The sequence below is a fragment of the Copadichromis virginalis genome, linkage group LG7 (genome assembly GCF_057382275.1).
Source record: "Copadichromis virginalis isolate Kocher_CV1m ecotype Utaka linkage group LG7, C_Virginalis_male_GT1.1, whole genome shotgun sequence".
Taxonomy (NCBI): Eukaryota; Metazoa; Chordata; class Actinopteri; order Cichliformes; family Cichlidae; genus Copadichromis; species Copadichromis virginalis.
The window spans coordinates 67600589-67616109 of record NC_140624.1 but is presented as its reverse complement, the minus strand read 5'-3'; the positions used below and the strand labels follow the sequence as shown (position 1 = coordinate 67616109).

General features: G+C 41.2%; 2 protein-coding genes across 2 annotated transcripts in view; one reads left to right on the top strand and one right to left on the bottom strand.

The window, feature by feature from the left end:
- The window catches only part of vps9d1 (VPS9 domain containing 1), a 34777-nt gene that overhangs the window by 19113 nt on the left and 143 nt on the right, over positions 1 to 15521 (bottom strand). Inside the window, exons 2-6 of the mRNA XM_085464911.1 lie at positions 13561 to 13633; positions 11557 to 11754; positions 11221 to 11392; positions 11007 to 11118; positions 228 to 290 (exon numbers count right to left, since the gene is read on the bottom strand). Of these exons, the coding sequence (XP_085321037.1) occupies positions 228 to 290; positions 11007 to 11118; positions 11221 to 11392; positions 11557 to 11754; positions 13561 to 13633 (618 nt within the window). The remainder of the gene's footprint in view (positions 1 to 227; positions 291 to 11006; positions 11119 to 11220; positions 11393 to 11556; positions 11755 to 13560; positions 13634 to 15521) is intronic.
- Positions 2501 to 6452, top strand: LOC146706697 (uncharacterized). The gene is made up of 2 exons (XM_085465097.1): positions 2501 to 3602; positions 5946 to 6452. The coding sequence occupies exons 1-2, from the start codon at positions 2610 to 2612 to the stop codon at positions 6450 to 6452; spliced, it is 1500 nt and encodes a 499-aa protein (XP_085321223.1). The 5' UTR covers positions 2501 to 2609.

Below are 15521 nucleotides of genomic sequence, written 5' to 3'. Positions count from 1 at the left end.
GAAATCCGAAGTTTAATGTCCTTTTCCGCTTTAACCATTCTCTCTTCTCCTGGCCCAATTCCCAGCAATGCACCACCTACTTCATTGGCATTTGAACATAATGCAAGCATCAAGGCGGGGATTGTTGCTCAAAATTAATACACATCTTTGTTTTTTTGCATTTGGATTGCTACAAACCTTAAAGCCCCATGCAGTAAATCCAACTGTTTACCATATTCAAAGGATACAGCATCCTGCCTGGCTTTGGCTATGATGAGGTTCTCCATCATCTGCCGCTGGAGAGAGAGTGTCTGAATGGGGAAAATGGAGAGAAGGCTATTTACTTCACTGTATGCATCTGTTCAATAAAATGAGATCTAATCTTGGACTCTACTAAAAAAGCTTAACATAAATCAAAGTTCAAAATATTCCCCTGGGCCTTAATGCGGCCTTTCCTCTATTTGAGAAAAAAAAATGATAGCAACCATTGATGAATCTTTCTGTAAATAAAACAACCGCGTCTCACACATACCTTAAACTCAGATTTCTAAGTACTAGAAAAATAAAGGTTTTTCCTGCATCGACTCAGAAATGTGGAGGAACATATGGGCCAACAGGGGACAAAATCCACACCAGAAATGTCAATGACACTGCCAACCACCACTTAAAAAACTACAGGATGCATCATCCAAGTTCCACACAACATGAAAGTAAAGTATTTGTTGGTGATACCAACACAAACTAGTTCCCTCCACTCCAAGTGTGCAGCCACAAAACTCTTACTTTACTTTACAACTATATCATGTTGTGGTTCTGTATTAAAAGGATATCTCCTGGTTTACATGTTTTGTAATAGCAGTTACATTAAAAACTATTTAAGACGCCCCACGTAGTTTTAATACCATTCTGTAAATAAACGTTAAATATACTGGGAATCCCTGATGTGCAATTTAAAGTGCAAACCTTGAAAATACTTCACCTTTTTCCATAAACCACAGAGCATTTTCAGTTTATTTATATTGACTTAATTATTATACTGTGTATTTTAAAACACAATGCCCTAATTATTTGCCACGGTAGTGTCATTAAAAGCTTGTGGGGGGGACGCGTCAGTGGCGTTAATTGGCTAACAAAATTAGCCATTATGACTTTACCTTTACAAACGCCTTCAGTTTCCTCCAGAAAACACGAGGCTCCGCAGACTGTCGAAACATATTCCGCACCTAACTGACAAGTTAACGTTACTTTAAAAACCTACAGCTCAAAATAAAAAAGATCTCTACAGAAAAAGAAGTGTTAGCCTACAACCGAGCCAATTAAGAAAATAGCGAGCTAACCAGATGTAAGCTAAACTTGGCGGCATTTTGCTTACCATTATTTATTATATATTTTTAATGTAGCGAGTTTCCCACTAAAATTATAAAAAACGACGAGAGAAAGTTCTGCTTTGTAGCTCACACGTTACCCGGCTAAAATAAAACGCTCTCAGGTAGCCTGCTCCCTCCGCCCGTCACACTCACCATTAACAGCAGCGGAACCGCGAACCGGAAGACCAGAATACAAAATAAAAGCACAGGTAGCGCGCTTTAATCCACCAGAGTTTCCATTATTTTTGATTACCATCGCAGAAAATGATTCAGTACTTAAACTGAGGTCAAAGTTTGTGACATTAAATACATATTAAATACAACTATTAGGCGAATAACAGAAGAAACTGAGGATATTTTATTCTAAATCAATAGCACTGTTGGAGCTATTTGTTCTTTATTTTTGTTTTTGTTCTTATTTTTGAAATTAGTTAAAGTTTGTTGTTAGTTTACTTATATTTTGGGGTTTATTTGTCGGTTAATATTTTGTTTTAAATGATTTGTTTTGTTTGTTGTTATTTTGTTAAATTAGTCAGTAAGAGCTGTAGGGCCATTTTGTTTCTATAAATAAAGAGACTGGTATAGGACCAGCATGCATTGGGGTGGGCCTATGGTTTTTTACCAGAGCAGGAGAAGCAGTAGGAAGGATCTTGTTATTGCTTGCCAAATGGATAAATAAACCAAAACTCTCAACTAAAAGGTTTGGACAATGGACTTCTTTTGCCTGCGTACGAAATATTACCTCAGTGCAGCAGTGGCTTGTGGACTTTAAGTTGTGGGACGTTTGATCATACAAAAGTAAAGGAATTGCCACTACACAAAGTAAAAAACCTTCCCGTGGACAAAGGAATAATCCTTCATTAATGGATATAAGGATTTCAAGGATCACCGTCGAACTCGAATAAAAGTTATTGGATCGTCTGGTGAGTAATCCAGACGGATTTGATGTTGAAGCCTGGATCAACATGTCACTCGTTCGTCAAAGCTGGTGAGTGATAATATTGTTTAAGCCGTAAAGGAAAACGGTGAAGCTATTGGAGTTTAAAGACATTATTTCACTACAAAGACTGATGAACTGAGTTTTGACGTACTAAATTGGTGCATAATTGGATCGCTAATTGAAACATGCCAACGCCCTCTGTGGAAATGTTTGTCCGCTGCAAAAGGCAGGTAAATGGATGTCATGTTTGTACTTTAGGCTATGGACTCTCAGTGTGCTGTGCATCTTTATAAAGTTTGAAATAATCCAAGAGGACAATAAAAATGTCGGATATTAAGAGTAAACGAGAGGATGACACTGAGATGCAAGCAGAGAAAAGAAGCGTTAAATTTACGCCAAAAGGTTTGGATTTGTATATAAAGACATGCCAAGAAAAGCGCAGTTCAATGTGTAAGCAAGCATCTAAGTACATGGGGAAAATTTCCGCTTTAATGACCTCACATGAAAACGTTAAGGAAGTGTCTTCTGAATTTGGGAAGTTTATTAAATGCTATCAAGATGCAAACGCTTTGCAAGAATCCTTTTTAAGTTTGCCACTGCCAGAAGATGAAGTGAAAAGGCAAGTTGCACATTTTCAGTCGAAGGTGACAGCATTCTCTGTTTTTATGGACAAAGTAAAGGTTTGGTTGCAGGAGGCGGGCGAGCCGTATACTGAACAAAACAATACTGTTCGCAATGATAAAGCTGTTGAAAGTTTGGATGAAATAAAACCTGAAGACAGTGTCTCTAATATCTCAAGTGTAAAACCACCTTCAAAAACCTTGTCACAGCAAAGTCGAATTTCATCAACATCTTCCGCACGCATTAAAGCTGCGGCTGACAAGGCAGCGCTCATGGAGCGACTGGCTGCATTAAAGAAAAAACATTCTATCGAAGCGCAAGAGGAAAAACTGAGAAAAGAAAAGGAGAAACTGAGAAAAGAAAAGGAGACATTATCCTTGGAAACAGAGCTGGCAGCCACTAATGCAAAGCTTCGTGTCTTAAAAATAAATTCAGTTTGTAGCTCTGAGCATTCTGATGGAATGAACTCTTATTTTGAAAGGGGGCACGTACAAGAAGCGCCTAGTTTAAATCCTTGTGCCGATACATTTGTTCCAACATCAAGAGATTACTCTGGTATAAATTCTGCATCTGAATCACAAGTAATCGTACCTAGACAAAGTCAAACCCAACATCAGGTTGATGATTCAGCTCAAGTGACGCAGCAAACACAGCCTCAGTCTCCTACTTTGACTGGGAACTGCACGAAGGAGATTGTAAATATTCTGCAAAAACAAAATGACATCACTACTTTGCTTGTAAAACAAAACTTATCTTCTGTCCTCCCCGCCAGAAACATCCCTGTGTTTGATGGCGACCCTTTACAGTACAGATCATTTATGAATGCCTTTGAAAATGGAGTGGAAGCTAAAACTGATAACTGGAGCGACTGTTTGCATTTTTTAGAGCAGTTCACTAGGGGGCAGCCTAGGGATTTGGTGCATAGTTGTCAGCACTTACCACCTGAGCAGGGCTATTCCACAGCCAAAGATCTTCTTGAAGAACATTTTGGGAACGAAAATAAAATTGCCTCTGCATATATGGAGAGGATTGTGAGTTGGGTACCTATTAAAAGTGAGGATGTGAAAGGTCTACAGTCATTCTCTCTTTTTCTTCAAGGATGTTCGAATCTAACACAGCAAGTTGTTTATATGAAGGAGTTGGATTTGCCCTCAAATATGAGAATGGTTGTTATGAAACTTCCATACAAATTGAGGGGGAAATGGAGAGTTGTTGCCTATGAACTGCAGGAACAAAATGGTTACAGAGCAGTATTCACTGATCTGGTTACCTTTATAATAAAACAGGTAAAAGTAGCATCAGATCCAGTGTTTGGCAACATACAAGACTCACAATCTGGAAGCAGCTTTAAAGCTTCAAGTTCTACCAAGCAAAGAAAAAAGGGAAGTAGTTTTGCCACTAATGTCAGTACAGTGCCAGGAATCAAAACTCAATCAACTGGAAGCAGAACAACTTCCGCCGTTCTGCATAGTTGTTTGTTTTGTTCACACAGCAACCATTTACTAGAGAATTGTAAGCAGTTTAAAGCTAAAACGCATCAGGATAAGTTGACTTTTATCAAGGAAAGGGGAATTTGTTTTGGTTGTTTAAAAGTTGGTCACACAAGCAAAGACTGTAGGAGTCGTTTGGATTGCGACGTGTGTCACCAAAGGCACCCAGGGGTTCTTCATATAGAGCGAAAGGATCCAGGTGCGTCTTCGGAACAAACTCAACAGAGGACAAACTCTAATGTCAACTTTTCAACTGCAACCACTCAGACATGTGGGTATATTGGGGCTGGTCATGAAGTTGATGCAATTTTTTCTATAGTTCCAGTTCAAGTTAAGAGCCAAAAGAGTAATAAAATTGTGCAAACCTATGCGTTTTTGGATCCTGGAAGTTCAGGTACATTCTGTACAGAAACTTTGGCAAAAAGGCTGAATGTAAAAGGTAAAAAGACCAATATCTTTTTGAGAACAATGAGTCAAGATAAGATTGTTAGTACACAAGTTCTGTCTGGTTTGGAAGCAAATGATTTCATGCCATTGCCAGATGTTTTGACTCAAAAGACTATGCCAGTTTCTACAGTTAATATTCCCCAGCAAAGCGACATCGATCAGTGGCCTCATCTTAAACCTGTTAAACTGTACAACGTTAATGCAGATGTGGAGCTACTGATAGGCACTGATGCTTCCAATGTTTTGGAGCCATGGAAGGTGATAAACAGTGTGGGAGGTGGACCTTATGCTGTAAAAACAAAAGTTGGCTGGGTCATAAATGGTCCCCTGCACACTGGAAGTAACAGTGGAAATAAAACCAACTGCACTGCTGTAACAGCCAATAGGATTTCTGTTGAGCGTCTTGAAGACATGTTGATTAAACAGTACAATCATGATTTTAATGAAAGATCATCAGAGGAGCAGACTGAAATGTCTAGAGAGGATCTGTGTTTCATGGATATTGTTAGTAGTTCAATAAAGCTTATTGGAAATCATTATCACATTGATTTGCCTTTCAGGAGAGAAGGTTCCAGTTTGCCAAATAACCTCTGTGTCGCGGAGCAGCGTCTCCAGAGTCTCAGACGGAGATTTGAAAAGGATACTCATTATAAGGATGAATACACTAAATGTGTAAACAACATGCTTGAACGAGGATATGCCGAGTTTGTGCCTGTAGATGAGTTGCACAAAGATGATGGAAAGGTGTGGTACATCCCTCATCATGGAGTGTATCATCCCACAAAGGGCAAATTAAGAGTTGTATTTGACTGTGGAACAACTTATAAAGGAGCATCATTGAACAGTCAGCTTCTACAGGGACCTGATCTCACAAACTCGCTGGTTGGGGTTCTGATCAGATTTAGACAAGAGCCTGTTGCATTAATGGCGGACATTGATTCCATGTTTCACCAAGTTCACGTCTCAGAAAAACATGTCAACTTTCTCCGTTTCCTGTGGTGGCAACATGGTGACACTTCAAGATCTGCACAGGAATGCAGGATGAAAGTGCATTTGTTTGGAGCTGTATCTTCGCCAAGTTGTGCAAATTATGCTCTACAGAGAACTGCAGATGATAATGCACAACAGTTTCCAGCTGAAGTGGTTGATACAGTCAAAAGAAACTTTTATGTGGATGATTGTTTGAAATCTGTTGCTTCAGAAGAGGAGGCAGTGCACATGGTGAAGAGGCTGACAGATATCTGCGCTAAAGGAGGATTTAAGCTTTCAAAATGGATCAGCAACAGTCGCACAGTGCTCATGTCAATCCCAGAGGAAAGAAGAGCAAAGGAAATTAAGGATCTGGATTTGGACACAGATCAACTTCCAGTTGAGAGAGCACTGGGTTTACAGTGGTGCATAGCAACAGATAAGTTCCAGTTCAGAACCTCCCTGCAGGACCGTCCAACAACCAGAAGGGGAATTTTGTCTGTGGTCAGCTCACTGTATGATCCTTTGGGAATCTTGTCTCCCTTCAGTATGCCAGCTAAACTGTTGCTACAAGAGCTTTGCCGACAAAATTTGAAGTGGGATGAAGTTATTCCCCACTCTTTCCCAGCGGTGGCGTGATTGGCTGGAGGATCTCCAGCTGATTTCAAAGTTTAAAGTGGAACGTTGCATTAAACCAAATTGCTTTGGAAGACCAGATAGGGCACAACTTCATCATTTTTCTGATGCAAGTCAAGATGGGTATGGAACAGTGTCATATTTAAAGTTGGAAAAGAATAATGTCACGCATGTTGCTTTTATCCTGGGAAAGGCTAGAGTTGCTCCTCTGAAGCAAACTACAATTCCCAGGTTGGAATTGACGGCTGCAGTTCTTGCAGTTCGGGTGGACAGGCTTCTGCAAAAGGAGCTGCAAGTCAGGTTGGAAAAATCAGTTTTTTGGACTGATAGCACAACAGTACTGAAATACATCTCCAATGAAACCAGAAGATTCAATACTTTTGTTGCAAACAGAATTGCTGTTATTCGGGAAGCAACAGATGTGAATCAGTGGAGATACGTTTCTTCTAAGGAGAATCCTGCAGATGACGCATCCAGAGGTATGAGAGCTGGGGATCTCCTCAAATGTAGGAGATGGATAAAAGGGCCAGAATTTCTCTATGAGTCAGAAAAGGAATGGCCTAAACTGGATGTGGAGTACAGTGTAATTTCTGCAGATGACCCAGAGGTCAAAAGGGACCTGACAATGAATGCCATTGTGAGAGAATTACAAAATCCTACCAGCTATTTTATCCTCTACTTCTCGTCTTGGGCAAAACTTAAAATCTCTGTAGCCTGGCTTTTAAAGATGAAAGAGGTCTTGGTGTTGTTGGCACAGAAGAGGAAAGAGTTGCTTGCTGCAGGTTTGAATAAGAATGATCCGGAAGGTCAGAAAGAAGTGGAGATAAGAATGGAAAGATTTAAGACCACTTTGAAGAAAGGAAATCTCACTCCAGAAGACTTGGCAAAGGCAGAACAAGCTATTCTTCAATATGCACAACAACAGAAATTTACGACTGAAATGGCTTTAATCCGCAATGGCCTCAAAGGAGTCTCTAAGGGAAATTGTCTCTATAAACTTGATCCAGTGTTGGATGCAGGAATCCTCAGAGTGGGTGGCCGATTGAATAAAGCAGCCATGCCTATGGAATTAAAGCATCCTGTAATTTTGACAAAAGATATGCATGTGTCAACACTGATTTTACGCCATATCCATCAAAGGTTGGGACATGCAGGAAGAGCACACATGCTGTCAAAACTAAGACAAAATTACTGGATACTAAATGCAAATTCTGCTGCCAGGAAAATCATCTCTCGTTGTGTCACGTGTAGACGCAACAGAGGAAAGTTTGTTGAACAAAAGATGGCGGATCTGCCTGAAGAGAGAGTCCTGCCAGACATAGCCCCATTCACAAATGTTGGAGTGGACTATTTTGGACCTATAAGTGTTAAAAGAGGACGAAGTCTCCTTAAAAGGTATGGAGTTCTTTTTACTTGTTTCACCAGTCGTGCAGTACATCTGGAGATTGCATGTACACTTGATACAGACTCTTGTATAAATGCTGTGAGGAGGTTCATCTGTAGACGAGGCCCAGTTTCGACCATCAGATCTGATAATGCTACAAATTTTGTTGGGGCGAATCGAGAGTTGAAAGAAAGTTTGACTGAGCTGGACCATGCCAAAATTCAAAAGGCTTTTGTTCAGGATGGCATGAAATGGAACTTCAACATCCCAGCAGCTTCTCACCAGGGTGGTGTGTGGGAGCGTCTCATTCGTTCAGTAAAGAATATTTTAGCCTCAGTTCTTAAGGAGCAAGTTCTGGATGATGAAGGGCTCCACACAGTCTTCTGTGAGGTTGAAGCTATAATGAACGACAGACCCATTACTAAAGTTTCAGATGACTCAAATGATCTTGAAGCACTGACACCCAATCACTTGTTGTTGCTGAAAAATAAACCAGTTTTTCCACCAGGACTGTTTCATCCAAGTGATTTGCATGTCAGGAAAAGGTGGAAACAGACGCTACAGCTCCAAGAGGATCATGGATGATGGCGAAAGTCTTAAATGTAAACCAGGATGCAAAAGGCTTGGTGCGTTCTGTGAGACTACAAACAAGGACCAGTGTTTTGGAAAGGCCAGTGACAAAACTTATTTTGCTACTGGAAGCCTCATCGTGAAGAAAATCCTCAATGAAAATTAAGGATTTGTTTAAGGGAATAGCTCCTCCTTTTGGGACTTTAAAGTAATTGTGATTGTATGCACAATTAGGGGCCGGAGTGTTGGAGCTATTTGTTCTTTATTTTTGTTTTTGTTCTTATTTTTGAAATTAGTTAAAGTTTGTTAGTTTACTTATATTTTGGGGTTTATTTGTCGGTTAATATTTTGTTTTAAATGATTTGTTTTGTTTGTTGTTATTTTGTTAAATTAGTCAGTAAAAGCTGTAGGGCCATTTTGTTTCTATAAATAAAGAGACTGGTATAGGACCAGCATGCATTGGGGTGGGCCTATGGTTTTTTTTTACCAGAGCAGGAGAAGCAGTAGGAAGGATCTTGTTATTGCTTGCCAAATGGATAAATAAACCAAAACCCTCAACTAAAAGGTTTGGACAATGGACTTCTTTTGCCTGCGTACGAAATATTACCTCAGTGCAGCAGTGGCTTGTGGACTTTAAGTTGTGGGACGTTTGATCATACAAAAGTAAAGGAATTGCCACTACAAGCACTTAATCAATGTTTACCACATCTCTGTAGTAGAATTGCATTATTTGCATTTGTATGATAAATGTCCCTAGATCTTAGATTAATATAAACCACTTGTAGATGTCAGTATCCACAAACCAGGTGGTGCAGCACAGAGAGGCTTTGATTAAGTATCTACACCCCTATGTAATTCATATTTCTATTTACCAACTTATTTGAAGCATTAACTTTAATTTCAATGGTCACCAAAATGTAAAAACTATTGGTAGTAATACATCCACCTGTACATTCACCCACCAGCTGGTGAAAACTTCTGTCTGCAAGGGGCAGCCAATCAGAAGAAAGCCTTAAAAAGAAATTAGCTAAATCTAAGTTTTAGACAAAACAAATGAGAATAACAGGTCCTTTTAAAGAAGATTCAAAGTGCATGAGACTAATGTCTACCAGGCAGTCAAAGAAAGTTTAATTTACAAATGCAAAGGCAGAAAAACATTTTACTGACAGGGTGAGCGACCACGGTCAGGGAAAAAGTGTGTCAAATTTCTGTTTAGGCTGAGCAGAGACAAAAAAGAAAGAGCAATCACATAAACACTGTTTTCCCACAACCGTTCCCACACTCACTAATACACGTCATTTAAGGATTTACATTTTGGCTGCTGCCTGAGCTTTTGTTTGGAGCTGATGAAATACATGATGTAATGGAGCATTATGAATGTGAAGAGTAATGCTGGGAAAACAATGAGATGGTGAGTGAGTCTGGCATTGCGATGAAACTTGACTCGGCTAGCTGCGTTTAGTTCGCATAACCGAAATAAACACTATTTTTGTGCAACATTAAACTTTTATTTTGATAAATTCTTTCTTTGCCTCATTTACAGGTAACAAAATCAAATCAAACACAAACGTAAAATGTGAATATGTGTGTTCTTATCTTTAAATTACCTTTGAATGTACATTCACAGCATGCTCATATGTTAATGTTAAATACTTAAAAAGCACCACTCTAATGCTGCTTGCCATCAGCTCTGACCTGTTCTTTGGCATGCTCCTCACATCTCTGTTAGGGTGCAGCACCCTGCTGAAGAGCCCATTGCTGATGAGGGCGTTACATTAAGGTGGAGGAGTTTAGTAAGCGGGAACATATTGAAGTAGCATCAACATGAAGGTGAATTTCTGAGATTTACACTGAGCCCTGTACTGCCTCCTCAGGCCTGCCTTCTTCTGGTTCATTATGGAAACTTTGGCTCTTCTCTCATTGATGCACACTATAGACAAGTGTGAGCAATGCACTTACCAAGAGCTAATCCATCTAAAACAATTTTTAGACCCTTTTCCAAAAAAAGCCCCCCTTTGTTTCATTTGTGCCACACACATGCAAATTGAGTGTGCTGTGGTCATTTAGTGACAGGGAACAACAAACTTCAGCGAGTACGGGAGACAGAAAGTAGCAATCAGAGCGCGACCATTATCATTAAGTTATGTCTATGATAACTCTGTCAGATGACATCACGGCAGCCTCGTGGCTTTAGAGGGGGAAAAAAGATTAAGTGTGATTGAATATCCAGGCAAATCGGACCAAATATGTATACACATGCTGCAAAACTGGAAGGAATAATATCAATAATTGAATCCCTTCTTTCAGGTGAAACTCTAAAAACCAGTGGGATGTTTGGACCGACTCTTCCTCAGGAAGTTTGTCCTCTGGCTAAGAAAAATCATCTACCTGTTATATTCCACATGCAAAATAAAGGTGCAAACAAAAAATACTGTTAAACAAATTTTTATATATCACTAAAATAAAAAAATGTAACATTTTTGGAAATCGTTTTAACAGAAGTTGTCACGTCTTTACATTTTTAAATAAACTTGTGCTCAAACAAGGACAACAAAGTAGCGTATGTGACAACAGACTGAGACGAGTTCATTTCCCAAACTTACCAAAGATGTCTTCTGGTAGGCTTGACCAGGTGTGAGTCTCGCCAGGCGAGCTTCGTAATTAGCTTTCAGCTTCTGGTTCAAACGTGAGGCTTCTTCGATGGGTGTCAGCTCCCTGCAGCGCACAAACGCATAAACAAACAATACATGACTCACGGCGCGCGTCAATTTAGATAACAAATCGACTGCAACACGTTTGATGAAAACCAGTCTTTACTTTTTGCCCGTGTCCTGCGACGCTTCTGCTTGTAGTTTGTGGAAGACTTCGGGAGGCAGGAAAGGTGAGGGCTCCTCGGCTTCGTCTGACAACAGCCTGCTGCGACCGCTCACTCTGGGACTCGAGGATTTATGGTCTGTGGCCACAGGAGCACCACCCACAGGTACTGTGACTGCAGTCAAACAGAGACCAAGAGCTCAGGCTAAAGACACAATGAGATGACGTAACACTGTGCAGCAGGTGACATCTCACTTGTGACTCCTGGCTCCAACTTAGCAGTGACTGACCAGTGTGTTTACAGAAGAGATGCTTCTGATTGGAGGAGAACGTACTCACCAGTGTCTGCAGTGTGAGAGGCAGGGACGACCGCAGTCTGATGGGGCTCTGGTAGGCCAGGTGAACCCGAAGAGAAAGCAGAAGCTGACAGGTCGGGGGGCTCGGTGCTCTTCCCTACAAATGACTTGGCTCGCTCCAGACACTGCTCAGCTAGGGTCAACATCCGAGCCACTTCCACTGACACCATCTCCTTTTCCACTGAGGCCAGAAAGACACATATCACGCCATGAGATGGGATTAATCTCTCTACTATACACAGGTCATCACATGGCATGAGAAAGCTGATTGAATTTCACAAATGGTTGATTAGTTCAAGCCTTGATCGGAATGATTAACAGTGTTGGAACAAGAGGATTACTGAGTAGCAACCCTTGATTGGTCCGGGTCACAAATCCATCGAGTCCAACACGCTCACATTCAGGTGGTACCCTTATGGCTTGCAGATAACACTGCTTTTTGATTGATCAAAGCAGCCACACAAACAGGTCATGGTGCCATGATTGCTGGTACACTGAGGCTACATCCGCACGTACATGGGTGTTTTTGAAAACGGAGATTTTCTATTTTCTTTCTTTTTAAAAATCCCGTCCACACGTGCAGTTTGGAAAAATATCTCCGTCCACATGTAAACGCCAAAAACGCAGTCAAACGTTGTCAAGAACGTGCCAAATCCTAGCCGTGCAGAAATGTTGGCCAGTCTAGAAGCCTGGGAGGGAAAGAGTAAACAGGGTTTTATGCAAACCTTCAGGACAAAAGCTTTGTGTTTTTCTGGAAAGGCAACTAATTTTGTGTTACTTTTCAAGTACCTTCATCATTTCAAATGTTAATAACCAGAAACAGGATTTCGGCTCGTGTAGACTCACAACTTGGGAATGAACTAAATGCATACAGCATGCATAAATTTTAATTACATTTTTTGTTAATTTATTCAAAACTGACGACGCCTCTGCCTTTCTGAATGGATGGACAGTAACTGCATGTGTAAGCGTGTAAAAACTGCACACAGAGTAACAGCAACAGTTTTTTGTCTCATTGTAGAAATTCATCTCATGTAAACAATAACATGGCGCACAGCGTCACGTCAAACAAGGTGCACACCTTTGAGCTTGCGTGAGTAAATCTCCGTTTTCTGCGTCCACATGTAAACACAAAAACAGAGTTTTTTGAGAATCTCTACCCTGGCAGGAGTTTTTAAAAATCTCCGTTTTCAGTGATCGAAAACGCCGTTTTCATGTGGACGTAGCCTGAGATGATGAACAGATGAGCCTATCTGCCTCATAAAAACAATCAGCTTTAAACCCACAGATGTTAAACCGAGTAGAGCTTTGGTAACTGTGGCAGCCACAGGATATGATTTACCAACAGACTCCATATAAAAGATTCAATTATTGGCCATTTTCATGTTGTACATTTTTGGGCTGTAGCCCTATAGTCCCCTATTAAATCTGGACTATCGCACAGCGATGAAACTGCTCGGATGTATCCATGAATAACAAATGCTGAAACATTTTTGTTCCATTTTTGAGCATCAAAGATGTAGTACCTTTAAGAAACATTAATGCAGTTACATTTCATACTCTGAATGAGCTGCCACTTTCACATGTTGTGCACCTTATGAGTCCACTGCTATACAAACATTTTAAAGAGTTCTGAAGTGCGGGACTGTGGGAATTCTTTGATAATAACAAACAGCACTGATTTTTGGATCAGGAAGTGAGCAATGCTTTTTCCTGCTCTGAAGTTGTGGGCCTGACTCACTCGAGGAAGCACTGCTCCAGGAACTTTCGGTACGTCTGTATTGTCAGAGGTTGCTTCTCGTAAGGTATTAAAGGAACAGAGGAAACGGTCAGGAGGGTAGTTCTGCTTGTAAACTGGTTCATGTTCCGTGTTCAGTGTCTGCTTTAACAAGCACTGGACTGTTCGCACACTAACAGGTAAACTGAGCAGAGACCTTATACCATTATGCTCCTTCATCATCAGTCACACATTTCCTTCAGCTCTTACTCTGTGAAACAGCTTCCTCCAAAAGTGCATGTGATATGTAGTGGATGGTCCGGAGGTATTCACAGTAAGCTTCCTGCAGAGAGACCACAAACAGGCCATCAGTTGTTATAAGTACACAGGCTGCTGATAACCTCACACACTGGCATGCATCGCATTAACACATTAGTTGCAGTTTTTAGTCCCTCCAACTTTGATAAAGAAAGAGTTTTGTAACTCAGGAAAGCAGTTCAGCTTTGGACTGGTTACATGTGGTGCTGAGGATAATCTGTTTTTAGAGGAAACATAGTTGCACTTTAACCAGTACAAAGGATGCCCTGGGTCTAAATTCACCAGGACAGAGACAGACAGGTGACAGTGCCTACAGATTAGGTCACTGCCAGCTATGGTCAGGGGTCACCTCAACCCAACCAATCAAAACTTATAAACAACAGCGTTTATTTTGTTCTGCCAATAGAAAAATATATCACATGCACACAAACAGACTCCAAGGAACATATTAGATACTGCGCAGAGCCCTCAAACTCGCAGGCTTCCTGTAAAGGACCCGAGTTTGAGAACATCACCATAGAGGAAAATATATACGCTGATCAATCACAACTTTATAAACACCGACAGGTGAAGTGAATAATTATCTCTTCATCAAAGAACGTGTTAGTGGGTGGGATATATTACAGAGCAAGTGAACATTTCGTCCTTAAAGGTGACGTTAGAAGCAGGAAAAATGGGCAAATGTGAAGATTTGAGCGAAGGGCCAAATTGTGACCCAGAGCAGCTCTCTGATTTTTTAAATTTAAAAACAAATAAGCTGTTGTGGGGTGTTCCTGGTCTGCAGGGATCGGGGGGACAGTATCTATCAAAGTGGTCCAAGGAAGGAACAGCGACAGGGTGATGGGTGGCCAAGGCTCACTGATGCATGCGTGAGTGACAGCTGGCCTGTTCTGCTGGGAAACCTTGGATCCTGCCATCCACATGGATGTTACTTTGACAGGTACTGCCTACATGAGCACGGTTGCAGATCGTGTAGACCAGGGATGGGGAATGCCAGGCCTCGAGGGCGGTGTCCTGCAGGTTTTAGATGTGTCCTTGATCCAACACAGCTGATTCAAATGGCTAAATGACCTCCTCAACATGTCTTGAGGTTTTCCAGAGGCCTGGTAATGAACTAATCATTTGATTCAGGTGTGTTGACCCAGGGTGAGATCTAAAACCTGCAGGACACCGGCCCTTGAGGCCTGGAGTTGGACTCCCCTGCCCTACAGACTCTCTGATGGCTGGAGCTTCTTTCAGCAGGACAATGCGCCCTGTCACAAAGCAGAAACTGTTCAGCAATGATTTGGAGCAAAACAACGAGTTTAAAGTGTTGACTTGAGATGGGAGCATCTGTGGAATGTGAACAAACAAGGCTGATCCACGGAGGTCCCACCGAAGAGCTTACAGGACTTAAAAGATCTGTTGTAAACATCTTGGTGCAGACACCAGAGTGCAGACCAGCTTCAGGGTCTACTCGACGGGTCAGGGGGCCACACGCAGGTGGTCACAGTGTGATGGGAAAACGAAAAAGAAACCACAATCCACAGAAGAGTGTTTGTTTCCTCTGCATATTTTAGCTCGACGTGTTTTGAATAACATGAGTGAAAATGCCAGGTTTGTCTCTGTTTTTAGACGCAAATATTCTTTATTATAACGCATCGTAAACACTGGTGTTATGCGTGTACAATAAACTTGATGACAATGCAGCAAAAAGGCGCTTTCATAGGACAAAACACTGAGGTGAGTCTCGGGATGGCAGTGAATAAATATCATTATTAATTAAAGGTAGTTTTGCATGTATAGATTAACGAGCAGGTTAACGTTATGTGGCTAACCACTGACAGCCTCCGCCCCCTCCCTCTGTTTACATCCCCACCCGCCGCTTCCTGTCCGCTTCCCGCTGCTGTGTCCGTGCTGTCGGCCCCCGGGGC

Excerpts from the sequence above, each read along its gene's own strand:
- LOC146706697 (XM_085465097.1), top strand. The coding sequence starts at position 2,610 with ATGTCGGATATTAAGAGTAAACGAGAGGATGACACTGAGATGCAAGCA. Across the intron at positions 3,603-5,945 it reads GGAACTGCACGAAGGAGATT|AGAACTGCAGATGATAATGC; the intron begins GTAAATATTCTG and ends TATGCTCTACAG.